The sequence below is a fragment of the Phoca vitulina genome, unplaced genomic scaffold (genome assembly GCF_004348235.1).
Source record: "Phoca vitulina isolate PV1807 unplaced genomic scaffold, GSC_HSeal_1.0 scaffold21, whole genome shotgun sequence".
In the NCBI taxonomy this organism is placed as follows: Eukaryota; Metazoa; Chordata; class Mammalia; order Carnivora; family Phocidae; genus Phoca; species Phoca vitulina.
The window spans coordinates 25471125-25498828 of NW_022589724.1; the positions used below are offsets into that span (position 1 = coordinate 25471125).

The 27704-nt window shown below is 44.1% G+C and overlaps 1 protein-coding gene across 8 annotated transcripts in view; it reads left to right on the forward strand.

Moving 5' to 3' along the window:
* GARNL3 (GTPase activating Rap/RanGAP domain like 3) overlaps positions 1-27704 on the forward strand; it is a 143461-nt gene that overhangs the window by 37647 nt on the left and 78110 nt on the right. For all 8 annotated transcript variants that reach the window (XM_032418943.1, XM_032418946.1, XM_032418947.1 and 5 more), the window contains one exon: positions 23727-23801. In XM_032418943.1, the coding sequence (XP_032274834.1) occupies positions 23727-23801 (75 nt within the window). The remainder of the gene's footprint in view (positions 1-23726; positions 23802-27704) is intronic.

The following is a 27704-nucleotide window of genomic DNA, read 5'->3' on the forward strand; positions in this document are numbered from 1 at the left end:
AGATCTTTTGTTGTATATTTACTGTCAGACCATGTGGGTACCGTGTGGGGCTGGGCTGGGAATAAATGACGATTGAAAGGCCATAATAATCTGATCATCCTTATCTATTTGTTTTTATTGTTACGTACTCTGAATCTGTGCCTTCCAGTTTGTTAAAAATATGTTGTGGCTTGGTATTTTTCTCTGGTGCATATAATTGGGGTATATAATTAAATGATTTATGAATTAAGAGAGGCAGCATTTGGTTTTTATATTATCTAATTCCTAAAAGTTGACAAATCTAGTTTTTGAGGTTTAAATATTATTGAAATACATGTTCTGATTTTCCGTACCTTTGCTTTCTGGGTATGTGGTAGGAGTTAGAATATTTATGAGATTTTTTTTCTTCCTGTTAAAAGTATATTTGTTGGGCTAGCATATACTGTGATAGTTGATAGATACCTGGAATGAAAATATCTACATTTTCCTTACGAGAGACATTAGGGTTTATGTTATGATCTTTTAAAATAGTATGCTTTCATTTTAAAAGAGGAATAATGAAGGCATATTTTAGCCTCAGTTTTTTAAAGGACAGAACTGTGATTTTTTTTTCCCCAATTGCATGGAAATTTGAACAAATTTTCAGGAAAATGTGCTCATAGAATCTTCTTGATTATTATTTAACACTATTAAAAACATTGAATTTATTATTTCTATCTATTTATGAAAAATGAGTTGCTTGGATCCATTTGTGTAGCACTCAATTTTCTTCCATTAATATATGCTGCATTCTTGCAGGGCTTAAGTAGTAGGACAAATTATACCAGAGTTGTGTACCAGTAGCAGGATTTGAATTCACTCGAATATTATAGACTTGACTGTACATCTGGCCCAGGGCTGAGTATTCTTGAAAATATAAAATAAGTAAAAGATTTGGTCCTTGTTCTTAAGGAGCTTACTGTCTTGAGCTGGGCAGATAAGATACATAAAATATCTAGAAAATGAATTTAGTCACATAAAAGACACATTGATTGACTCCATCAATGCGTGTTCTGTGTCCATCACTGGTGGCACCGGGCCAACTCAGACCACCGCCTCCCTCGAAGGAGCATGTGTAGAACTATAATTCAGGGCGTGAACTGGTAAATCTCGTGAGAGGGATACAGATAGGGCCCGGGGGGGGGGGGGGGAAGAGAAGGGAGGAAGTGACCCATCCTAGCCAGGGATCTCGGGGAAGCAGCCAGGAAGGCCTCGTGGAGGCTGTAGGATGGCCGTGGGTTGGTGGTAGAGAAGACAGACCGTGGATATTTGCAAACAGTGTGATTCTTGGCAGTGATGTATTCCAGGGGCAGTGAGCAAATGGCCCTGCTTCGAAGAGTGTATGAGGCAGCCGAGCTGAGTGGCCACAAAGCAGGCAGGCTTTGAAATCAGGCCTGGCTTCACATACCAGCTCCAGCACCCACTACTGCCTGTGGACTTCTCTGAACCTCAGTGGCACTTAAGAACTTGTGCCCAGAAGTCATTTTGTTTCATCATTTCCTACTTGTCTGATCTTGGACTTCTTTTGGCCTCAGTTTTCTCATCTGTGGGGGTATTATAGTATTATATTATTATATATTATGTAAATGGGGATATTAATATAATCTACCTTATAGGGTTGTCAGGAGATTAAATGAGATGATGCACATAAGCACAGTCCATATTAGCTAGCCGTGGTGGTAAAGATGAAATTTGGTAACCAAAGGAGGACCTTGACTTGCAGGTGGACTTTGGACCGGATCCAGTAAGTCACATGAAGCTCTTGTAAATGGTGAGAGTGGTGTTTGGGGAGACAACAAAGGTGTGAAAGATGGACCCTTTATAGCCTTGTGGAAACCACAGGCTGTCAGACTGGGGAGGTAGTTGAGAGAGGTGGTTCTCAAACCTGAGCAGGCATCTGCATCACGTGGAGAGTTTCTCAGAACAGACTGCTGGGCCCCCGTCCCCAGAGTTTCCAATCCAGTAGGTCTGGGGTTGACCCAGAATTTGTGTTTCTAGCAAGTTCCCAGGGGATAGTGATGTCGCTGGTCCCAGGACCACACTTGAAGAAAGCCTGCCTTAGAGAACCCCAGACTTGTCATCGATTATCCTCAGCCTGATGAGGCAGCTCATTGACCAAAATTCTTCCTTTTATTTGTTCACGTTTTTGTTTGGGAGCCATGGGTGTGTCTGTCTCTGTGTGTGTGTGTGTGTGTTTCTAGCTGACTTTTAAAATAGTATAAAGTAAATTTTAAATACATTTAAAAATTCCACATGTAATTCCCCTGCCCCATTGCCACTTTTTTATCTCATTTTGGTACCTTCCAATCTTTATAGCGACTAACCTCAGTTCCACCTAGCTGTAATCAAATTACACATATAATTTTGTCTTCCTCTTTTTTTCGTCCAGCCGTATTTTGTAAATGTCTTCTTGTTATATAGCCCTCATGTTACCATTTTAACCACGTGATAGCCCAACATCGTTATAAACAGTTCTCTGGGTAACAGTTCTCCTCCTTTTGTAAAATTAGGTTGTGTCGACTTTTCCCTTGTCAGGAATGGCATGTCTTGGTGGTTGGAATGGTTGAGAAAAATCAAATGAGCCAAGTTCCATTTTTGCTGTCTAAAGATCTCTTGAAAATCTGACTCCAGTGTTTTAAGGAAGGAGACATTTTCTCTCATCTTTGACCAACAGCTAATTATTAAAAACTGTTTTTGTATTTTCTATATGCATCAGAAAATAAGTTTTAACTTTTTTTACACACCTGGTTTGATGAAATTGTTGGAAACCCAATCAATCTTGGGCATCTTGAAACTCAAAGTTTGTAGAAGGGTGCAAAATTGAAATTTTAGCATAGACTTCTTTTGACCTTGAACAAATGAGGTAGAAGTCCTTGTGAAGAACCAAGCTTGGCTATTGACATCAATAATGAGGACAGATTTGGGGGCTTAGTTGTATGAATTTGGTGAGTGAAAACATGGAAGCTCAGACCTTTCTAGACTCATGGGGGGTTTCTTGGCGCTCATCCAATACCCACGTATTGAAGGCCTGCCCTCGCCCCGCCTCACTGGGCATGGTGCTAGGCACTGAGCGGAGGGAAAAGGCAGTTTCTCTGCTTCCCTGGAGCTGGGGTCTGGCTTTAGGAGCCAGCAGTCTCCAGCATTTGCTGCTTTGCCGGAGCCCAGCTGTTCCCTGCCTTCATCAGGAATTGTTTCCTTGCAAGGAACAAAGACCCACTCAGTCCAGCGCAAGTCTAAAGTAATTCACTGAAAGGGTGTGGGTGAAGCTCACCAAAATGAAGCACAGGAAGCACAGCTGGGCCTCATGTGACCAGGAAGCCATCAGACTCTAGCTAATTTCTCAGGTTCTCTTCGGTCCCTGTGACTTCTCGCATTCACTCTCCGAGTGCTGATGCATCCTCTCAGCCGACCAGCTCCCCTCACTGCACAGTCAGTCACCTCTCTCCCGTCTGCTTTCCGAGCAGTGGCGGGGTTTTTAACACCTCTTTTCATGGTGGTCAAATATACACAACAGAAAATTTACCATTTTTAAGTGTACAATTCAGGGGGCAGGAAGTACATTCACAATGTTAGGTGACCACCATCATCATCCACTATCAGAGCATTTTCCATCAGCCCATTAGACAGTAAGTCCACATTCGCCCTTTCTCCCCAGCCCCTGGTAACCTCTATTCTACCTCTGTCTCTGTCAATTTGCCTACTGTAGGGACCTCATGTAAGTGCAATTCTGCAATATTTGTCCTTTGTGTCTGGTCTGTTTTACTTAGCGTGATATTTTCAAGGTTCATCCATGTTATAGCATGTATCAGAATTTCATTCCCTTTTGTGGATGAACTCCATCCTTTGTATACACCACATTTGGTTTATCCATTTATCTATCTCAGTGCACACTTGGGTTTCTTGTACTTTTTTTTTTTTTTAAAGACTTTATTTATTTATTTGACAGAGAGAGACATAGCGAGAGCAGGAACACAAGCAGGGGGAGCTGGAGAGGGAGAAGCAGGCTTCCCGCCGAGCAGGGAGCCCGACGCGGGGCTCGATCCCAGGACCCTGGGATCATGACCCGAGCCGAAGGCAGACGCTTAACGACTGAGCCACCCAGGTGCCCTGCTTGTACTTTTTCACTATCGTGAATAATGTTGCTGTGAGCATTGGTGTGCCGGTCTGTGTTCGAGTCCCTGCTTTCTTCAATTCCGTTGGGTCTGTTAACTGAAAGTGAAATTACTGGATCATATGATAATTCTATTTTTAACTTTTGAAGAACTCCCAAGCATGTTTCCATAGTGGCCGCACCATTTTATGTCTCCACCAGCGATGCACAAGGGTTCCAGTTTCTCCACAATCTCACCAATACTTGCTCCATCTTGTTTAATAGCCATTCTAATGTGTTGTAAAGGGGTGTCTCATTGTGATGTACCTTTCACCCATGACCAATGATGTTGAGCATCTTTTCATGTGTTTATTGGTCATTTATATTTCTCCTTTGGAGAAACGGTATTCAAGTTCTTTGCCTTCTTTGCCCATTTTTTAATCAAGTTGTTTGTTTTGTTGTTACTGAGTTATAGGGGTTCCTAATATATTCTAGATATCAATTCCCTTATCAGATAAGTGATCTGCAAATCTTTTTTGCTGTTATGTGGGTTGTCTTTTTACTCTGTTGACAATATCCTTTGATGCATAAATTTTGTAATTTCCATGAAGTCCAATTCATCCATTTTTTTTTCTTTTATTGTCTGTGCTTCTGGTGTTATATTCAGGGAGTCATTACCAAATCCAGTGTCAGGAAGATTTGCCACTGTGTTTTCTCCTAAGAATTCGACACTTTTAGCTTTTACTTTTTTTCCTTGATCCATTTTGAATTGTTGTATGTGGTATATGGTGTAAAATAGAGGTCCAACTTCATTCAATAGGTTTATGATCTATTGGGAGTTACTTTGTGTGTGTATGGAATGACATAGGGGTCCGGCTTCATTATTTTGCATGTCGATATCCAGTTTTCCCAGTACCATTTGTTGAAAAGACTGTCCTTTCCTCATTGAATGGTCTTGGCACCCTTGTCTAAAATCACTTGGCCAGGGGTGCCTGGGTGGCTCAGTCGTTAAGTGTCTGCCTTCAGCTCAGGTCATGGTCCCAGGGTCCTGGGATGGAGCCCCACATCGGGCTCCCTGCTCAGCGGAGGGCCTGCTTCTCCCTCTCCTACTCTCGCTGCTTGTGTTCCCTCTCTCGCTGTCTCTCTCTCTCTGTCAAATAAATAAATAAAATATTAAAACAAAATAATAAAAAAATAAAATCACTTGACCATACATGCAAGGGTTGATTTCTGGGCTTTCTCTTCTATCCCATTAGTCTATATGTCTGTCCTCACACCAGAGTGATGTTTTAAAATGTTGGCAATACAATGTCTTTTCTTTCTGAAAATGCTTCATTGGCTGCCCATTCAAGTCCAGACCCTTTACGAAGCCCTACAAGAACCTGTGTGATCCTGGTTCTGCCTGCTTCTTCCACCCTCCCTCATGCTGCTCTCTCCACTGTGCTTCACACATTTGGCCTTGTTTTGGTCTCAAGAACACATGAGTTCTTCCTTGTCCCGGGGCCTTTGCACTTAATCTTCCTTCTGCCTGGAATGGTCTTCCCCATCACTTCTCATGGCTGATCTCAGCTTAAATGTCACCTTCTCAGAGAGGCCTCCCCAACCACCCTACCTCAAGTGGTCCTTCTCTCCATGCTGTTCTGTAACTCGGCATCCTATTTCTTTTCTTAATAGTATTTAGCACACTCTGTTTATTTCATGTATTTGTTTACTTAGTACTCTCTCGTCCACTAGAGATGAGGGTGGGAACCACGTCTGCCTTGTTCATATTTGTGTCTCTAGGACCTGGCACATACTGAGTTCCTATTAAATGTTGTTTATTACTAAACTGACTTCCAATCCCCCAATTCCCTTTGTCTTACAGCCCCACTGCCCACCCCAGTCTGTTCATTCTTGGGCCCAGTTTCAAATGCCAAGTAGAATGTCGTGGTGGTTCAGGTGTCTATCCCTGATTCAGACTGTTGTGTTTAGGGAAGTGGGGTCATGTGGTATAAATATGGCCTCCAAGACCCAGCTCCTCAGCACAGTTTGGGGATGGGGCAGCTTCTCTCTGGAAAGGTTATGGACAAAATTCAGTTCTAAATAGCATGACACCCCAAATGCATCTCTAACATTGCCTCGTATAGTAGATGATTTAAAAGCTCAAACTAAAAGCACCTCGTGAAAATTTCTTCTTCTGCCAGTGAACCGTTATTCTTGACACTTTTTTCAATCCCATAAACAAGGGTGCAGATTATAAACTCCCTAAAAATAAGAGTCATGACTCTTTAGTTACCATTGTGTCCCTAGCACCAAGCACAATGCTTAGCATTCATTACTTAGTAAATATTGATTGATTGAATGAATGGTTCAATTTGGTTGAAAATAGAAAGTAGCCTAACTCATCAAATAGAAATAAAAGAAAGGACTAACACGCCTCTTGGACCCCCTCCCCCAATATAATTGGACTCATTAGCTTACAGTGCATTCCACCTAAAACATATTCTTGATGAATTGGAAGTCTGGTCTCTCATGGCAGCATTCTCAGCAAGGCATAGCTATTACGCCATCGACCATTCTTCATCGCTTCATATGGAAATCTGTCAGGAAAAGCAAAGATTGTTTGTAGCTTTTATTGATCTTTTCTTGGCCTTTGACTCAACGGATACAAAACTGATGTGTTATGAATGATGAATGGTATGGGCACAATATAGATCTCTCTCCTGCCCAGCCCCGCTGCTGATTCTCATAGAACCCTACATCTTGACCCTTCTGGGGGTGCCACAGTCTGTAAGGGAGTTTCAAGTCCAGAGAAATATTGTCCAATCCTTTTTAAACCTGTACCTTCATGACTCAAGCCCGCATTTTGACGAGTTGTATGCTCCCCTGCTGTATAGGAAAGAAACCTATAAATGCTTCTCTGCGAGGATGGCATGGTTTTGTTGTGATGAACTCACGGTGGCCTCGAAGGCTATCTGTACTACCTAATTACTATCAAAAGAACGGTTTACAGTGGACTTGCTTGGCATCTGCAGATTTCCACATCTGAGGTTTTGACTGTTGAGGACTCCTGCATCCTGCAGGCTGATACGTAGTGATTGGTATTTTTGCTCAGGCATGAATATGAGTTGTGCCTGGGGGACTGTTGTTCAGAAAGATGATTCTTGGCTAATGAGTGATCTCGCGGCCCGTCCAACATCCCTGACACAGCGCAGCTTTGTTCTCTCTTCAGGGTTGAGGAGGCTTTTTGTTTTCCTAGGCGTTTTATGGGAGAAATTCTATTCTATGTAGTATTACCAAATTGAGAAATGATTGAAGTTACCAGCATATTTCCCTCAGGAACATCAGCACATCAAGACTTCGACATTCTACAGCTAAAATCATCATTTCGGCAGATGTTTTCCAAAATGGAACTGGCTCGTATCTAAATCTTAAATAGCAGGTTGACTCAGTGAGGTACCTCCAGTCATGTTTATCTTAGAACATTTACCAGTAAGTTAATGTGGTTTAAAATTGTGAGTGCTTTTTTGGGTATTTTTGGTGTCTTTGTGGGTGACTTTGAACCTTTCCCAGGCTAAAATTTAAAATTCTTGCAGCCATCTTCTGTGATGTAGAACCTGAGACGTTCATCCTGTAATTGTTTATGTATCATAATGGAGACAAATCTTTTATTATGATTATTTTGTGATTACTATTATTAGTTTTAACGTTTATTGAATATTTGCTATGTGCCAGTCACTGAGCTAAATGCTTTAGGTGCATTTACCTGTTTAACCCTTACAAACAACCGTGCAGTAGGTATTATTTGATTATGTTGCACAGTGTGGGGGTTCAGGAGACATTTGTGGATAATGAATGGCTCCCCATTTAACTCATGATCTCAGAGAGGTCCCACAGCCAGTGAGTGGTAAAAGTAACATTTAGACCCAGGTCTGTGTGGCTCCAAGACCCCCTGGGCCTAATCTCTCAGTCTCTAAGCCCATGCTCTTACAGCCCCTGCTGCTTATAGGCTGTTTTCTAAAGAAATGAAGTGGATTGTTGGAGCAAACTCCTCTGCCCTTAATCAGCAGCACAGAGAAGCTCTGCTTTAGGTTTTAGCTCAAACGTGTAATTTCAAACTCTCTTCTGGCCAAATCTTAACAAGCTTGATTTTAAGAAGAATGTTGATAAAGAATTATCCAAAGAGACATCCATGCCATAAATGGTTTAAATTTAATTCTTGGACTAATCTCAACCATAAGACAGCCACAAACATTTGGCCTGCTGTCTGTGGCCTCTCTTAGACTTGCTTATCTTGATCTGTGCCTTGGCGTTAATGCCTTTAACTTGCGCTGGTGGGCAGAATAGAAAGAGCCATATGCATCTAGATGGTATGTCTCTTGTAGGATGCTCTTGAGGTTTTTTCTCAGTGTTCCACAAAGTTTCACTCTTAAGAGGACCTATGAGAAAAGTTTTGCTCAGGACCAAAAAGTACAATGCTTCTCCCATGAAGCTGCTTGGTTGTTAATCTTATAGGCAGTAGGAAGTCTGTAAATTACTTGGGTTTTTTCCTCTTTGCATTGGCCTCCAGGAAGCTCAGAGCCCTATTTATGGCTTGCTTCTAACTACCTTACATCCTAATCTGATTCTCTTGTTTTCATTTTATTTACCCACACCTAATTTGCCCTTGTTCTGAACTTGCTCTGTATCTAATTTTATCCTTTGAATAAAATATATTTCAGAAAGGGGCACCTGCGTGGCTCAGTCAATTAAGTGTCCGACTCTTGATTTCCACGCAGGTCATGATCTCAGGGTCATGGGACCAAGCCCCCCATTGGGCTCCACGCTGGGCCGTGCAGCCTGCTTGGGATTGTCTCCCTCTCCCTCTGCCCCTCCCCCCCACTCACGTGAGCACGCTCTCTCTTTTGGTAAGCTGCTTTAAACATTTCTTAAAAATAAGGTAGAAGGGCGCCTGGGTGGCACAATTGGTTAAGCCTCCGACTCTTGGTTTGGGCTCAAGTGTCGTGAGATTGAGTCCCGCGTCAGGCTCTGAGCTCAGTGCGGAGTCTGCTTAAGACTCTCTCCCCCTTTCCCCTACCCCACCCCCGTGATCTCTCTCTCTCTCTTTCTCTCTAAAATAATAAATACATCTTTTAAAATAAAATAAAATAAAATAAAATAAAATAAAATAAAATAAAATAAAAATAATATAAATATTTATTATATTATATATAATATATATAATATAACATTATATTAAATATAAATAAAAAATAAAATAAATAAAATTAAAGTAAAAATTAAAAAATAAAATAAAAATAAGGTAGAGCATAAACAAACAAGGCATTTCCATATCCAGCCCTTAACAGCATACCTTCTGTCCCCTGTTGACGGTAGTAAGTTTATAGAATGACTTTGACCCTTGTCTCCTCCCCACCCTACTTTTTGAGATAGCGTGACTTACTTTCATAAGATCAACAACGCTTGAGGAAAATTAGCGCCACCTGACCAGCCATTCGGTGACCATCTTGGATAGTTGAGACCCAAAATGATGCCAAATCCACTAGCTAAACACACACTGTAATAAGAATACCAAACAAGTCCTCTAAATTTTCCCACACAAAAGTCTTGGGAACAGCCACTTCCATGATATTCAGCACGAGCATGCGCTCCAGTTTCAAAAATAGAACTGGAGAGGGGCACCCAGCTGGCTCAGTCAGTAGAGCACCTTGGGGTCATGAGTTCGAGCCCCACGTTGGGTGTGGAGTTTAAAAAACAACAACAACAACAATTAGAATTGGAGACACTCCACTCCCAACCTTCTGCAGGTCCACAGTATCTCATGCTCTTCCTGGTGGCCTCCTGTCCCTGCTGCCATGTCCTTCCCCACAGGATGATCTCCCTGCTGCTGCAACGACCCCAGCTCAGCTGCCCATCTCTGGCTCCTACACTTTCTACCGGTGTCCCAGGGTCTTTGTTCACTGACTCTAGTGGTTTTCAAGTAGTGGGGTATAGTAATACCCTGGTATACTATAAAAATACTTTCAAATTCTGACCGGTGTGTAACTGTTTATTTTTTATATAACCAGAGACACAAATTGTTAACAGATTGTTTGCTTAGTAAATTCTTCACAGGAAATCAAGTTTTCTGCCTTGATTGTGGTTTTTCATATGCCCAGGAAGCAAATTTCTCATGTGTGTCTCAAACACACACTCTTTCTTGGTGCCTGTTGGGTAATGTCCTTTGCCTCTCCCATCTTACTTGTGCCAGAGCAATCCCTGCCCTGCACCTGCCCCCTCAGCTTCCAGTAAGACCGGGCTCACCAGCGCATACCATCCGTTGTAGCAAAAGTAAATTTTTAACTTGGTCAAAAGTATATCATGTTATATACCTTTGTATACTGTTCTCCTGAAGAGAAAATATTTTCATTGTTTTGAAAATGCTTTTTAAGAACCTGTGCTTACTTCTGAATTTAGGCAGGTCCACCATCAGAACTGTGGGATCCAACAACCACGAACATACACACACACTCGAGTTTGAAAACCACTCTTTTACTTCTCTCAGTGCTGTTAAAGCTGAAAAGGAATTTGGTCTGTTTTCCAGTATTTCACCAGGTGGGCTCTGAATATTCAGAGCTCTTTTCTAAGCCCTCAGAAGTGAGTCTAGCCCTTTTAACTTACTAACTGCCTCCTGTAGGTTGGGGGACACTCCCCCCCAGGGCCGCAGGAGGGAGAGTGTTTGAGGTTTCACTGAGGTCCCTCCCAGTGCCCCTCAGCTGAGGCCCTGGCCTTCCAGCCCCACCCTGTCTCAGGTCAAGTCTCTGCTTTCTTCAGGTACACATCCATCTCATGGGTTGGAGCAGCTTTTCACTGTCTTTGTAAGAGATGGGAGCATCTGTGGTGGGTTCTACAGTTGCTTTTCCCCACCAGGTGAGGGTAGGGCAAGCCAAGCCCCGGGTCCAGCATGGCCACCATGGCTGACTGGCCACAAAGGGCTTCCGGTTTCACGCCTCACTGTTACGGTTGAGCCCCAGCTAATATTCTCATTTTTAAATGGAACTATCCTACCCATTTAATTAAAGCAGTGACTTCGGTTTCCTTTATGTGTAAGAAAAGGATTGTATGCTTTTTGGTCTCAGCTTTTTCATCAGTCTACTATAGTTATCACTGTGGTGCAGTCTTTTAAAATATAATCTCAAACCACATTTGCTCAAGAGATGGTAAGACTTTTTAATTACTCTGGGAGCACATTTCAGCCACTCTCTGAAGTCTCTTTTTGATCCCTGTGATAGTTCCACAATTTTCCTTCTGAATTCCTCCTTTGGATGCTTCCCCTTCTCCTTCTTCACTGAGCCTGCTCTTGCCAAGGTCACAAAGACCTCATCGCTACCAAATCCGTGCCTAATCTTTATCTTCCAGGACAGTCTGCAGCACGGGCCCTGTGAACACCTTCTTCTGCCTCCCTGCTTCACCTTCTCAGCTTCTTTACAGATTCCCTTTCTTCTGCCGGGTCCTCACATTTTGATGCCCCTCAGGGTTCTGTCTCAGATACTCTGCTCATGCTACACACTCCTTCTTGGTGATCTCTCCTACCCCATGGCTTCAGTTACTGCCTTCAGACTGTGACTCATACATCCATGTATTCTTCCCAGATCTTTATCCACAGCACGTAGAACCATTTGCCCAAATGCCCACTGGATGTCTCTGCTGGGATGGCCTGCAGGTGGCTGAACCTCAACATGCCCCAAACTGAACTCAGGCTGTCCCTCTTCCCTACCTCAGACCGCTGAGGGAATGATGCTACCTTCTTTTCAGTTGCTGATTCCAGAAACCAGGACATCTCCCATACCCCACATCCAGTCTCTTAGCAAATCCTATTGGATGTATGTCCTAGACAAATTTCATGGCTAGTTTGCTATTTATTCACGTGGATGTGCACATTCAATGCCAGACAACCTTTTGAGTGGTAGGGAGATAGATGCACACATATGTGTATATATGTATGCATGGAAATATATATGTGTATATGTATGTATACTAATTCAAATTCCACAATCACCTGATGAGGTATTACTACCCCCATTTTACTAGGGAGATAACGAAAGTTCAGAGAGATTAATAACTTGTTCAAGGTCACACAACTAGTAAGTTGTAGAGCTTGTCCCCCCACCTTATCCCAGTAGGTTGTATTTACCAAGAAGTTCTGTTATCTTGCCGTGTTATGGCCTGTTCCAATGCCCCTCAAACTTTATTGTTCATAAAAGTCACTTGAGGAGTTTGTTTGAACCCTAATTCATTATGTCTGGGGTGGGCTGAATGGTGTACAGTTACAAGCTTCCATAATGAAAGTGACTTTAAGGTCCTTGCGTGTTTCTCATTTGATCTCTTAAGGAGCTGGGAAAAAGAAAAGAGCAGGAAAGTTTGCTTCTGTAGAGTCTTTTTTTTGTGTGGCAATGATGTCATTTCCTCCTTCCCTGAGCTTCTGGCACTTTATCTAGTCTCCCTGACATTTCTACGATTCCATGCCACTAGTTTTGATAAGATTACATCCATTTTGTCAGAATGCTCAGCTGTAATTAACCTGAGTCTGGGGGCTTTGATTTCCTTAATGCCCTAAAGAGTTCTTTCCCAAATATTCAGCTCTGTCAATATCATCTTGAAGCTTTCAAACAAACAACCTTCAGCATCTCTCCTTTGTTTATGGGGTAAAGCAGGAAATTGTTTAGCCTGACATTTAAGGCTTTCCCACAGTCTTTCTCCAGCCTGTCTTTGGAGCCTTGGCTCATATGGCCCATGATCCAGCCGAACAGGCCTTTACCCACCATTACCCAGGCCTCTTTATGGCTCTCTTTCCTTCTAAAATACCTTCTTGAAATATGCATCTGCCGGGTCTGTTTTCCAAGCAGCCTTACGTGATTCCCCTATGGGAAAGTCATCTTTCACCCTTTAGGACCCTCCATTTCTTGAGGCCCCTGGGTGGTTCAGTCGGTTAAGCATCTGACTCTTGATTTCGGTTCAGGTCATGATCTCAGGGTCGTGAGATCGAACCCCTCATGGAGTCTGACTAGGATTCTCCCTCTCCCTTCACCCCCCCCACCTCCACCTCTCTCTCTCACTCTCTTGCTCACTCTCTCAAAAAAATATAAAAAAAAGAACCCTCAATTTCTTTGCCTTTCTCTGTGGTACCTGTCATATTTTACACTGTAATTAGTTGTGGACATTTCACCTTTTCTAGTGGGCAGGGCTCGTGGTTCTTTTGTTGTGGTTGTGTCTCCAGTGGTAATTAGCTCACCGCCAGAGGGCCACGTATTAGCTAAAAGATCAGTTTAGCTAAAAATCTAGTGTCTGATAAATTCTTTTCCTCTTCTCAGATTTTTTATATTACTTCCCAGTCTTTGTGTGTGTGTGTGTGTGTGTGTGTGTGTGTGCGTGTGCATGCCAGCACACTTCTAAATATACTTCTCTGATTATAAAGGGAATGCATGTTCATCATAGAAAATTTGAAATATACTGAGAAGCACAGGAAAATTAAATTCATCTGTAATCCTACCACCTACAGGTAATCACTATTAAGATTTACTGTATGTCCCTTTAGAAATTAAATTTATATACAAAATGGGTTTGTATATTTTATCGGTATCTTTACTTTAAAACAAAGTTTAATCTTTCCGCAGATGTAGAAGCTCTTCCACAACCAACTTTTTTCTCTTCCCATCCAAATGCTTTTCTCCCTCATGTCTGATGCCTTTGGCTGTGACCTCCAGAACCAATACCACAGGGTCCTTGTCCCGGAGTTCCAGGTAAGTTTTCAGGCAGTGTATGAAGGTATCTGTTCTCAATCGTTACAGATCTGAGACTCTCGAGTAATGGCTTCTACAAGAATAACTTGGTTGGTTTTAAAATTTCCAAATGATCAGCTTTTTCTCTTAAAACTTGACAAATTCTGATCTGACACTGTATTCATTTCATAGGCCTACAGTCACAAATGGCCACAAACTGAATGGCTTAAAACAACAGAAATGTATTCTCCCACAGTTCTGGAGACTGGATGTCCAAAATCAACATGATGGCAGGCCATGCTCCTTCTTGGAAGGTTCTAGGGAAAAATCCTTCCTTGCTTCTTCCTGCCTCCGGGGCTGCCTGCAATCCTGGGCATCCTTTGGGCTTATAGCCGGCTCATTCCAGGCTCATTCCAAGGCCTTCTTCCCCGCATCCCGGGGTCTGCACCCCCCTCTCTTGTCTCTTGTGAAGACACCAGCCATTGGGTTTTGGTCCCACCCTAATCCAGTATGTCCTCATCTTAATTTACTCAATCACATCTGCAAAGACCCTCTTTGCAAATAAGGGCACATTCTAAGATTCCAGATGGACGTAAATTTGAGGGGACACTATTCAACCCAGTGTGGTTAGCTTCTGCCTTACAGTGTTCTGAAGAGAAGCCCGGGGCAGTTTATTTTCTTTCTTGATGACCTTTCCCCCCTGGATTTTTCTCAGATTTTCTTCTTTACTCTTTTATTTTAAAGTTTCCTGTAACTTCTCTGTGTGTTTCTCTTTTCATTAATTTTGCCTAAAACATTGCATCTCTTTGATTCTTAGTCTCTGGATTTATGTCAGAGGTGAATATCCTCTTCTGCTGTATCTTTGATTATTGCTCATTTTCCCCCCGCACAATAGTAAGAAAGGTCTTTTTCTCTGTCCTTTATAACTGTCTTTTCTTTCTCATTGTTTTCGTTTCATTTTGTTCCTTTTCTTTGTGGGGAAGCATCTTAAATAAAGAATATATTTACTGTTGCTGTTTTCTACAATGAACATTTTGCTTCCTGTCAACAAGGATGTTAATCCCGCGTTTGCGTTTTTTGGTCCTCTTTTTTTAATCCCTTCCAAAAACTTTATACACTTGTTGCAAAGATCATGTCTTCTGCCTTATTGAGGACAACAACTGCTTTTCTGAAATTTTATTTTGGTTTCAGAGTAAAAACATGGTGTGCTTTCCTTTCTAGTTTTCAAGACCATCTGTAGTATTTTTTTTTTCCATAGCTCCATGTTGGGTTGTTTTTGTTTTTGTTTTTGTTTTTTAACAAAATCTTCAAATAAAAACAAAGAGCTATTTGGACCTTGTATTTTTCAACAGACAGAAGATATGACTGGCCATCAGCTCTCATTGTCCTTTTGGGTGCCGTAGCTTCTCTGAGCCGACGAGCTGAATGGCCAGTGGTTGTACAGAACTCCCTGATCGGTGTCCAGTGTCTAGCTGGTGTTTATCTTGTAAAGCTCTGCTGGAGGGAGATAGGATGTTCTCCATGCTTGGCTTTGGCTGCTCTGAACCAGTGGGTCTGGAATTTATATGTATAGCAGGTGCTAGGGGGCGGGGGACAGATAGCAGTCTGGTTGGAAGAGGAGTATCAAAGTAATGTGTGCTCAGCTCTTTACGTAAGCTTGAGAAAATGGCATCTGTGTGGATTAAAGAATACGATGGAGATTATCACGAGGTTGAGTCTTTCCCCATCCCAGTTACCCTTGGGCACTGTGGCAAAACTGTATGTACTCCCCAGGAAGCCCCACTCCAGGACTCCTCCTGTCTCTCTCCCTACCTGGGACGCTAATGTGGCGGCAGCTACCTTAAAATGCAGCACCCCTGCAGTGTAAGGATGACTCCCAATATCTTATTGTCATTCTTAATATAGACCCAATGTCTCTCAGCCAAGGTGAGACCGCAGAAGGACAAATAAAGTGCCCTCCAGCTTCCTGTGCTGACCACAGATTTGCTCTGTGTCAGGCAACAGTCAGGGATCAAATGTGTTTCTCCGTTCTTCTCCGTTAGCCATAGACTGAGTAGAAAATGTCCTGAAATCTTGGCCACAGGATGGGCAGTCTTTCTTCGAACTCATGAGTTGTCCTCTTTTGTGCTGAATCTTCAGAAGTATTTTACGGGGAAGCTGAGCATCAGGGACTGATAGTCAGATATTATTTTTATGAGGAAACAAAGACAGATACATTTTGAGGTGGAGGGTCAAAGGATGGTACTCATCCTGACGGACCTCACGTTTCTCAGTAAAATAGGTGGAGAGGTCATCATCTCTTTGAAGAAAGGGTGAATCTGGAGCGACTTGAGAAGTCAGGGCCAAGGGGGGAGATGTAATGGAACGTGAGAAAAGAACAGAGGAAGGAATCAGGGCGTGGTCGTGAAGGTCTAGCCAGGGTCAGTTAGCCTGAGCTAATTGTGTGTTTGAACACAGAAAGAAAAGAGGGAGAATGTCCTTGGTAGCGGGTGGTTGAGAGCTGGGGCTGGATGCAGGGGGCACGAGGAGAGGTCGGCAGGACAGGAGACCCATGTGTTGGGAAGCGCAGCATTGACATAACTGACCACAGGCCCCAGCCAGAACATACACCTAAAACACCGAAGCGGGTTGCAAGCTGGGTGTGTGATGACCGAGCCATGCCAGTGAGGGTGAGCGCATGTGCAGGGTTTTAGCAGTGGGCAGCAAAGCCATGAAGTAAATGAGGTCATTCGATTTGAGAAAGCGGAGGACATGAGCTCAAGACAGCAGGTAAATCATTGTGACAGACGCTGCGTTTGCTGAGGATGGTGGCCAGGGATGATGATGGCAATAAAGAGTCTGAGCCCGGATCTGAAGCCTCGGTGGTTTTCCTTCAGTCAACATCCGTCATCCTGGCTGGAGGACCTTCTAACCAACCCGGATGTTCTGACATGCATGCTGGTGCCCAGCACGCTAGCTGCCCCAGCCCCCAAGCTTTTCCCTGGCCCTTGGCCCAAGCAGAAGAGGATCACGTAGAGAGAGGGAGAAAAGAGAGCATCTCTGGTCCCCACCCCTACTCCTTGCCTCTCCCTGCAGGCAGCGGAAGTGCACCAAAAGTGACCAGGACACGGCCCGGAGCCGCACTCACCAGTCAAGGGATGGCTCATTCTACCCAGCTTTAGGCCCATTGACCCCGGCTCCCCAGCCTTTTTTTTCTCTTTTTCTTTTTTTTTTTTTTTTTTTTTTTACTGAAGTATAGTTAACATACAGTGTTATATTAGTTTCAGGCGTACAAAATACTGATTCAACAATTGTTTTTGATGGAAACATTTACACTTTCTTCCCTTCTGAGCAGTGCTTTTGAAGTCAGGTGTGTGTGTGTGTGGGTATGGGTGTGTGTCCATGATTTGCAGAGACAGCGTCAGATGGGTCTTCTTGACTTGTATTCGTGGTTTAAAAAAAAATCTTCTGGGCGCCTGGGTGGCTCAGTCGTTAAGCGGCGCCTTCGGCTCAGGTCATGATCCCAGGGTCCTGGGATCGAGTCCCACATCGGGCTCCCTGCTCCGCGGGAGGCCTGCTTCTCCCTCTCCCACTCCCCCTGCTTGTGTTCCCTCTCTCGCTCTCTCTCTGTCAAATAAATAAATAAAATCTTTAATAAAAAAAAAAAAAAAATCTTCTGTTGGAAATCGTTTCTCAAAGGCCTGTACACCTTCCAGAATAAATTTCATTACAGCAATGACAGCTTCTCCACTTCCCTCGGGCAGAGTTGGTCTCTCCAGCCTCTGACCTCCCCCAGCACCCCATTCTTGCTACTGTTATGGCATTTAACCAGATTGTGTGGTGATTTATCTCTTTATATGTTTGTTTCTCTCCCACTAGGCTCTGGGCTCCTCCAGGGCAGCGATCATGCTGCATTTGTCTAATTCCAGCAGTTAGTACAGGGCCTGAAAAATAGGTTCTCGCAAACGTTTGCTAGATAGACAAATATTTAAGCAGAGCTTCCAAACATTTAAATTCAGCATTAAAAACAGTTTAATCATACTAACTCTAATAATCAGAGCATTTTATATTCATTTTGTTACTAGTGTTAGTATACATTTATTGAGCATTCCATATGTCCAGGCACTGTTCTAGGCTCATTACATATTTTATATTATTGAATGTTCTCCATGAGCCCGGAAGTGGCTACAATCATTGTCCCTATCTGAGAGATAAAGAAGCCAACATTTAGAGAGGAAAAATTAAGTGATTTGCCCAAGGTCACACAACTAGTAAGTATAGAGCTGAGATTTGAACCTGAGCAGTTGTGTGCCAAAACCCACACTCAGAACCACTCATTGTAAAGAAAAGAGATGGAGAGGGGAGGGGGTAGAAATTGGAAATATTATTTTTTAAGATGTACTTTATATTAACATTTTGAGATATTTTTTCTAGGTTAAAATACTGTTTCTGTGATTTATACACCTGAATGTGACCTCTGTAGAGTGCATGATAACAGAGGCCACAGGGAATCCTAGCACTGCTTTAGAATGGAAACAGACACCAGCCCAAAGAAACAAAGCAACTAAGTAGAAAGAGAAAGCCTTTTGTTTTTGAAAAATTACGTATTCACATTAACTTAGGAAATAGTCTCACTTAATTGCCTGTAATATTAAACGAATAAAACTCTTATTTACAGTAGCTAATGAATAACATTTTATACTTCCTGGTTTTTTTTTTCTTTTAAATTAATTTGTTAAATCACACAACTGGATATAATTGCTTGGATAGTACTTTTTTCCAGAAATAAAACATCTAATACATTGAACACAGCTTAGTGTTAAATGAATCCGTTACACTCTGGCTGAGTTTGGACCAAAGCCTTTACTCAAGATGTGAAATTTCCATGAATTTCCACTGTTTTTAGTGTATGTAATTAACTCTCAGGAGTTTCCGCCTGAGAAACCGATGTGATCCCGGTCACCCAGAATGGCCTCTGAGTCCAGTCTTCACAGTCCTGCCCGACAGCACTTCCTGTGTCTGTGGAAATTTGTGATTTGGACTGTCCAGCCGAGTAGCCACATGACAGCATTGAGCACCTGAATGTCAGCTACTGAGGAACTGAATTTTTTTTTTTTTAATTTTATTGTAAGTAACGTAAAATTTAAATGGGGCTCATGGCTACGGCATGGGACAGTGCAGGAACTCTGAAGGAATCCCTCGCGAGTCAAACGATCATTTGGTTTGCCTCCTTTCTCTCTCTATCTCTCTCTCTATCTCTCTATCTCTCTCACAATCTTCCTCAACATGGCTCTTCCTTTGGGGTATGACCGAATCAGAGATGTCAGACAAGATAAAGGAAAATAAAATAAAAATCCTGCCTTCTTTTCTTAGTATTACTGATGTTATGCATATGTTAACACCCTGTCCCTGAACTTCTACATCAAAACAAATGCAAAAGGATTCTGCTACTCTCTTCTTTGAGGGAGGCTCTGCGGCCTCGCTGTGAGTGAGCCGGGGAGGGGGGGGGGGCGCCTGTGGGGCCGGGTTCTCACTACTGCCCCATTTCTACAAGCAGTTACTGGTACTTCAGGTTTCTTTCTCTTCCGAAACCAGTTTTCATTATGTGTATTTTCCTGGAAAATGTCCATTTCATGGAAGGTTCTGATAATGCTTGTATCATCTCAAGTAGCATTCTGTCATGCTTTAAAAAAATCTCTTTCTTCTTAGCAGTTATGTTTTCCTTATTATCACTCTATATTCATGTTTGTTCTTCGCTTTTTAAAAGCAGACTTGCTGGTGATTTCTTGGAAGTGTTTACTGATTGCACTGTCTTTTTAAATCTGTAATTTCTGCTCTGATCTTTTATTGATTACTTCCCCCTTGCTTTCCTTGGGTTTTGTTCATTGTTCTTTTTGGTATCTTCTAGAGGAAAAATTGAGGCATCTCCCCTCCTAAAGGCCCTAGCTCCCCACGTGCCACCTGGGACTTGGACCCACCTTCAAGTGGAGAGAATTAAGTCAAACAGCCACCTTAAGGGAAATTGGTCTGGCCATGTGTCCAGGGCATCCCATCCCTGGAGGAGATGGCAAGAGTGTATGTTGGTGACAGCCAGAACTCTGCACCACATTGGAAGAGCCGGGGCAGGGGGCTTCTAGGTTATGTGGTATTGGACATTTAGATAGGTGCTAGTAGACATTATTTCATTCCTGAGTCGGATCTTCCAACAAAGGGGAGAGTTTCGATTTTCTATAGTTTTAATTGGCCAGATCACGAGTATGAGGAATAATAGAAAATTATTGACAGAAACAGCTTCTCTGCTGCATTAAAAGGATTTTTTTTCCTGCAGTTTTATTTTTCTCGTCCCTAAGTTCCCTGGAGCACTGTCTCCGTTCCCATCGGCTGGTGTACCCGTCCTCCCCGGGGCCCCGGGCAGCGTGGCACCTTCTGCTTTACGTAGCCGGCTGCCCGAACCGGCTGTGAGGGGGAGCCCTGGGACTGCCATTCGGCCAGCTGGCACCATGTCACTCTGCCATCATGACCAGTGAGTCACCTGCCCACCTACACCCTCGCTAACCTCAGGCGGGCCCTGCCGGCAGGTGTCCGGGCTGCTGGCTGGACGTGCTGGGTCCGATTCCGTCACCAGCGGCCTGGCTTTCCCTTGCACGTGGTGACTCGGGTTATTTGGCCTGTCCTTCACGCTGGTCGTTCCTTTATGATAGACCTGGTAGAATTTCCTTGAAATTTCTTGTGTGAGTCATGAACGTCCGGTTTCCAGGACTGGCATAGATCTTAGCCCCAGTTTTATGTTCCTTTGGTCATTTCAGGAGGAATTTGGCCTTCATCTAGTCACGTATTTCTTACTTGGTGAGTGTGTAGTGGACATCTGTACGTGTCAGACAGGGTGCTTCGCTGTCACTGTCTCCGTGGGGCTTATCGTTGGTGCGCAGGGGAGCACAGCAGGAGAACCGGCATGAGTCACGTCATCACACAAAGAAATGTAAATCACAGCTTGCAGGAGTGCTCCAGCACTTGTTGGGGTCATTTTCCCCAGGCAGTGAGGTCTGGCAGTGAATGTGGAGGATGAGGAGGAGTTCTTTAGGGGAAGATGGGAGAGGGCCATCTGGGCAAAGGAGTGCTCTGCGCGCCCGTCCTCTGGTGGGAAGGACCAGGGTGCTGGGACGGAGGTGGGACTGTGGGACAGCTGGATTTGTAGTTTGCCAAAATTGCCCGGCGGTGTGCAGATTGGGTTGGAGATGGTGGACGGGTGCCTCGACCTGCTAGGAGGCAGGTGCAGTCATCCGGATGAAAGGTGACAGTGACATGGGTGCAGATAGTGGTGGCCGAGATGGTAAAGGTGCAAGCGTCAGACGTGTCAGCCTGAAGCCCGAGTTCTGTGCCTGGGGGCTTCAGATCAGAGGGAGCCAAATTCCGTCCAGCCATCAGATCATTAAACGTGTTCTTCCTTTCTGCTTCCTGAACCTTTTAAGCAAGAGAAGGAATTAATTTCTCGTTCTAATCTCACGACAGCAAAGGGCATTATTGCCTCTGCCTGGCAGTGTCTGGAATATAGTGGTGGACATTTTACTTTTGTTAGGTGAACGAATGAACGAATCAGTGAATGACTGTCAGCTCTCCTCCCAAGCCTTTGAGTCCCAGTTGAGACTAGCTACAGACCTCTAATTCAGGGGAGCACATGTCCCCCCGTCTCTTTATTCACCTGTGGCAGGTGTATTAATTGATGGCAGCTCTCTTTTCTCTCCAGATGTAACCTCAGAACACTTTTCCCAAAGCCCTTGAGGCAGCCTACACCAAGAACACTTGACTTGAAACCTATTTGCTATAACCTTTATTTTACTATTTTAACAGACAGTGAGTAGAAGCTCACAAGCAAAGAAGAAACTGACACTGAGTCCTCTATCCTTCCCCCATGAAAATGGCGATGACCCCAGGAGACCCACATTCATCTTGCTCTTGTACTTGAGAATTGGCCTCTCTAAACTAGGAAACAGGCCACCAGACCTCACTTCTGACATTAACTGCAGAGTACAGGGGTCCCCAGGGCTGCTCTCAGGTTCAATAATTTGCTAGAACGGAACTCACAGAATCTAGTGAAAGCTACTAGGCTTGCTTATGGTTTATTACGGCAAAAGGATACAGGTTCAGATTAGCCAAGGCAACAGACACATGGGACAGAGTCCAGGAGAGTTCCAAATGCAGAGCTTCCCAGTTGTCCTCTCCTGGTGGGCTTGTCCTCTCCCGGTGGGCTCAAGGACAGCAATAACCCATCCTGGCAATGATGTGTGACAGTATATGCACCAGGAAAGCTCACCTGAGTCTTGGTGTCCAGAGGTAGATCTGATACCGTGTAACCCAAAGCACCCCCTGCCCACAAGTCAGGTTATTCTCCTGTGTGGCTCAAAGCCCAGGTAAACAGACACTCCTGCAGGACATTCCCAGGGCTTAGAGATGACCTCTCAGGAGCCGAGGGCAAAGGCCAGAGCTCTCTTGGACAGGGTTAAATTCTTTACCACATAGCCTCTGTTGCTTGTCTTTGGTTTATCGAGCGTGTAATAATCTAATGCCATAAACAGCTAAACATACACATAACAATATTTTTATTCCACGGAGGATGGTTAGGTGGGGCAGCGGTTAGGTGAGGACGATGGGTTTCTGAAGTCTGGCTGCCTGCATTCACATCCCAGGCCTCCCAGGTACTAACTAGGATATGACTATGGTTGGTTATTCTACCTTCCTCTGCCTCAGTTTCCTTATTGGTAGATGAGAACAATGATGGTACCTACCCATGTTGCTATTTTGAGAGTTAAATGAGAGAATGCTTGTGAAAGCCAAACAGTACATGGCTTCTAGAAGTGCTCAATAAATATTACATACTATTATTTCTATATTTAGCGTGGAAAAGATTTATCAGCCTTTTGCAAATAATTTTCCCTGGGAATTTTTGTTGGGTTTCCCCTTATTTTTTTCCATTTTCACGCTTTCATATCTCTTAACATGAGTGAAAATAGGAGATAACCGTCTTTCTTAAGAAATCATGTTATCTGTTTTACCAGGTAAGTCTTGAGAGGTAAGAAGTGTCCTCCCCAGGGCAAGCGCATTCTAATGAGTCTGGGAAATGGAAATTCTTGGCAGATCGTGGCTACAAATCGTGGGTAGATTTAAAGGTTAAAAAAAGACATGTCATTTTCCCAAGTTGCTACTGAGAAATCTAGGAGATTTGGGAGAAAATAAGTTAAATCTCGAGTCAATAATTTTAGGACTGATGCGCCAAGCCCTGATCTCACTCATCTCATCCTACCAGTGAGCTCCTTGAAGACTGTCTATTTGCAAGCATCCTGTTGCCAGAGCTCAAATAGAGCCTGCCTGCCTTGGAAGGGGCTAATTGGCCTTTTGGAGACCATTTAAAACTGAATGAAGCACAAGAGCTTTCTGTGATGTTAGTAGAGTTTTGAGTTCATGCCAGCCATTAATTGTTTTTCAGGCTTTCCTGTGAAGATGGCCGAACTTGAGACTTGGCTTCCAGTTTTGCCATCTGTGAGCTGCACTTGTCCACATGTGATGTGTATTAAGATTGTTTTTCCAGGGAGCATCACTTTGATATTTCTCAGTATTGGAATATGTTCACATTTAAATTATATTGAAAATGTTCACATTTAGATTTGATGCTCTTGTTTTCCTACTCTTGCCAGTTAGGGCGTCCTCCCTCTTCAGCTTCCTAAAGACTGTGGAGACCAACTGTGTGAGGGCTTGGCTGACAGAGCTTCAGAAAGACCACTAGCTTCTAGGCTAGGCCCTCCAGCTGTCGTTGGATTTGGCTTACTTGTAGGACAGATACAGACAGACAGAAGAGGCTTTGCACATGGCGACCCAGCTACCTAACTGAGCGCTCTCTTGTCCCCTAGCTTATTTCCAGTGATGCCGATGGAGCCATCCAAAGGGCTGGAAGATTCAGAGTGGAAAATGGCTCTTCAGATGAGGTAAGGAAGCCCCACCCCACCCCACCCCAGTATTGTCACCAAGCACATGATTATAGCACCTGGGTTACAGCAGTGAACAGTTGGTGATGCTCATTACCGCAGAACACTTGCCTAAATGCAGCCTGGGAAGGGCTCGATGGAGCTCTTCCGAGCTTCACTTGAAGCAGACGTGAAGGGAAAATGCCATTATTCTCTGTATAGAAGGTACTATTAATAGGGTGATGCATACCCTTTAAAAGATCTGTAATAAAGCCAGGGACATTAAGGTGGTCTGCCAGCAGTGGGACCAAAGAAGAATTCACAGCCAGGTCACCTTTGTGGGTGGCCCCAGAAGCCCAGCTCTCCCCCTTTGCCAAGCTGGTCAGCTCAGCATTGCCCTGTGAGCAACACAGGGTCTAGGAGAGAGATGCAAAAGTTACTACAATTACCAAATGTCATCTTTATTCAGGGAAGACACCAGGAAAGGTGTCTGTCCACCATCCTTGGGCCCAAGCCCTCTTTCTGGGGTCTCCTGGTCTTTCTTGCTGCTGGCCACAGGGACTCACCTTGCTTGTGTTTCTTCTTCAGACTTCCACTGCCCACTCTACCCCTTGAGGTCTACCCCCAAAACTGCAGAGTGTGGTGTGAGCCCCAGTGTTTTCCATCTTTGCTACCTCCCTGAGAGGTAGGCCATCAGAGTGCTTTAGCAGCTCCCACCCCAGCTTTGGAGTCAGACAAGCCTGGGTTCAAGTTTTCGCTCCCCCATCTCCTAGCTATATGACCCTGGGGAAGTAACCGAGCCTTTCTGAGCCTCGGTTTCTTCATCTATAAAATGGATAGTGTCTCTTTATTATTAAGAGTCAGTGGGCCAAGCTTGTAAAGCTGTACTCGTGATGATGGTGGGGTTGTTAACATAACCAAGCTATATTGCCAGCCTTGCTTTCCCGACCACCTCCCTGATCAAATTCTTGGTGAAGGGCTATGCATTTAACTTGAAAGGCCACGGCATTTGGGAACGTTATTTCTTATCTTCAGCTCTGGCCTTCACCAGTGCTCTGTGAGGCACAAGGAGGCTGTCCCATCTTAGGCTGGACTCCTGAATAGGTGCCCACATACATCTTGTCCACAGTGATGTCAACTGACCCACACAGAGGAAGGAACTCCCAGGGGAATTTGCTTCTGAAGCTTGGAAACGGCCTTCCGCAAATGGCCCAGCTCCTGACACAAGGTGGTCTTAGTACCACAGACTCAGGCAGGCAGGCTGCTCTGCGCCGGGAGCTAAGCCCGGAGCGGAAACACCGAGTCCTCGTTTCCCAGTGCTCAGAAAGCTAGCAGCTACCATGCTGAGTTTCTACTTTGGGAACCTTAAGTGCCAGAGACCCCAGAGGTTGCTGTACCTCAAGACATCCTTGTGCTCCCAAAATTTTTGCAAAACCTTAGCCCAGCCTGAAATGAGCAAACTGTACTAGACTTCCCCCACCCCGTGGAAGCAGAGCTCTGCCCCCTGCCGGAACCAGTGTCCGGAGGCAATCCACACTTCCTAAGAAAGACATAAATGTGGTCCTAGGATCCCCAAACACTCCTCACCTGGCTGTGTCCCCTGGCCCTGCCCATGCCAAAGGACACGTTTTGGACCCGGTCAGGGATTAGAAATCGCCTCTGGAGGATCATGGGCGGGAGTGGCTCTAGAGTCAGACTGCCTGGGTTCAGATGGTGAGTCCACAACTCACTAGCAGAGTGACCATAGACAGTTCACTTAACGTCTTTGAAGCCATTTGGTGGAGTTATTGATTTCACAAATCACTGCGGTCTCTTGTGTCCAAAACACAGTCCTGTCTCAGATTGCCTCTCTGGGAAATATGATACCAAGGCTCAAATACTGTTTTCAATTTTGTTTCTACCAGAGCCACCAAGCGTGAGTGCTCAGTTGGAGCACTGTGGCTGTGTCTTATATTGATGGTCTTCAGCTAAAAGCCTGCGGCCAGTGTTAATGCACACCCTGATAAAAGACCCGAGTGCACGTGAGACTCAGAGGGAAACCAAGCTGGCTTGCTCGGAGTCCGTTAAAGTCATCCGTGCACTAGAAGGGACAATATTTGTAGCTGCTTAAAATTTTTCAAACGCACGAAGGAACAGATTGCAAAGTAATTTCATTACTGGGTTATTTCTCTTTTATTATAGCATTTTAAGTGTTCTTTCTACAGTACGGATCCTAGACCCTAATCAGATCCGTGATTTGCAAAAATTGTCCCCCATTCTGCAGATTGCTTTTTCACTTCCTTGATTGTGTCCTTTGAAGCACAGACGTTTTTAAATGTAATGATGTCTCGTCTACCTAGCTTTTCTTTTTTTTGCTCATGCTTTTCATGTCGTTTCTAAGAAGCATTGCCTAGTTCAAGGTGGCTCAGTCACTTCTTATATATACTGTTCGGTTGAAGACAATGTCGAATTTGCCTTGCTTTCTTTACACACAGTCAATATAATGGTTTTACCATCTGTGACAGATCATTCCACTATGTGACGTTGCTGGGGCTCTCTGTTGTGTGATTTTTCTCCTGGCCTGTGCTCATGGGGCAGTAGCCTACTGTGTGTCCCTGTGTTCGTGGCCGCCTAACAGTGCGCTGGTGGTGTTCTTGAAAATGAATTTTTCGGATGAATGGGAGGCCCAGGTTGAGTCTCCTTTTGGTAGGGAGTGTTGTATCATGATTTAAAATAAGAAATGTGTGTTTGGTCTTTTTCTCAGTTCCTGACTCAGAGCTGCCCAAGCCTGTGAATTTCCTTAAGTGTGGAGAGTGATCAGCGTGTCTTTTGTCATGTTAATGAAGTGACTTTTGGAAAGCCCCTAGGGGTGGGGGCTGGTCACCAGAGGAACCTCCCATACAATTACAGGGTTAGAACTTTCAGTCCCACTTCTGACCTCCAACCTTGGGGAGAAGAGAAGGGCTGAAGATTGAGTTCAGTTGCCTATGGCCAGTGATTTGATAAAACACGATTTAATCGATGATTTAATCAATCAGTGAAGTCTCCATAAAAACCCAAAAGACGGGGTTCAGAGAGCTTCTGGGCTGGGGGACACGGGGAGATTTCAGGGGAGTGGCATGCCCAGAAGGCATGGAAGCTCTCCACACCCTTCCCTATGCTTTGCCCTAGTGCATCTTTTCCTGAGTTATATCCTTTTATAACGAATCTAGTTAATAGTTAATCCAGTAATCTAGTTAGTAAAATGTTTCTCTTGAGTCCTGTGAGCCACTCTAGCAAATTAATGGAACCCAAGGAGGGGGTCACTGGAACCTCCAGTCTATGGCTGTTTGGTCAGAAGCACAGGTAGGACTGAGCCTGTCACCTGTGGGACCCAAGGCTGTGTCCAGGTAGACGGTATCAGAACAGAGTTGAATTTCAGAACACCCAGCTGGTGTCAGAGGGGTGATGTGGAGAGAAAACACATACTGGAATTGATGTCAGCATCGAAGGGAGGGTTTGCATTTTCTTTTTTTTCTTTTTCTTTTTTTAATTTTTTTATTGTTATGTTAATCCCCATACATTACATCATTAGTTTTAGATATAGCGTTCCATGATTCATTGTTTGTGCATAACACCCAGTGCTCCATGCAGAACGTGCCCTCCTCAATACCCATCACCAGGCTAACCCATCCTCCCACCCCCCTCCCCTCTAGAACCCTCAGTTTGTTTTTCAGAGTCCATCTTCTCTCATGGTTCTTCTCCCCCTCCGATTTCCCCCCCCTTCATTCTTCCCCTCCTGCTACATTCTTCTTCTTTTTTTCTTTCTTAACATATATTGCATTATTTGTTTCAGAGGTACAGATCTGAGATTCAACAGTCTTGCACAATTCACAGAGCTTATCAGAGCACATACCCTCCCCAGTGTCCATCACCTAGTCACCCCATCCCTCCCACCCCACCCCC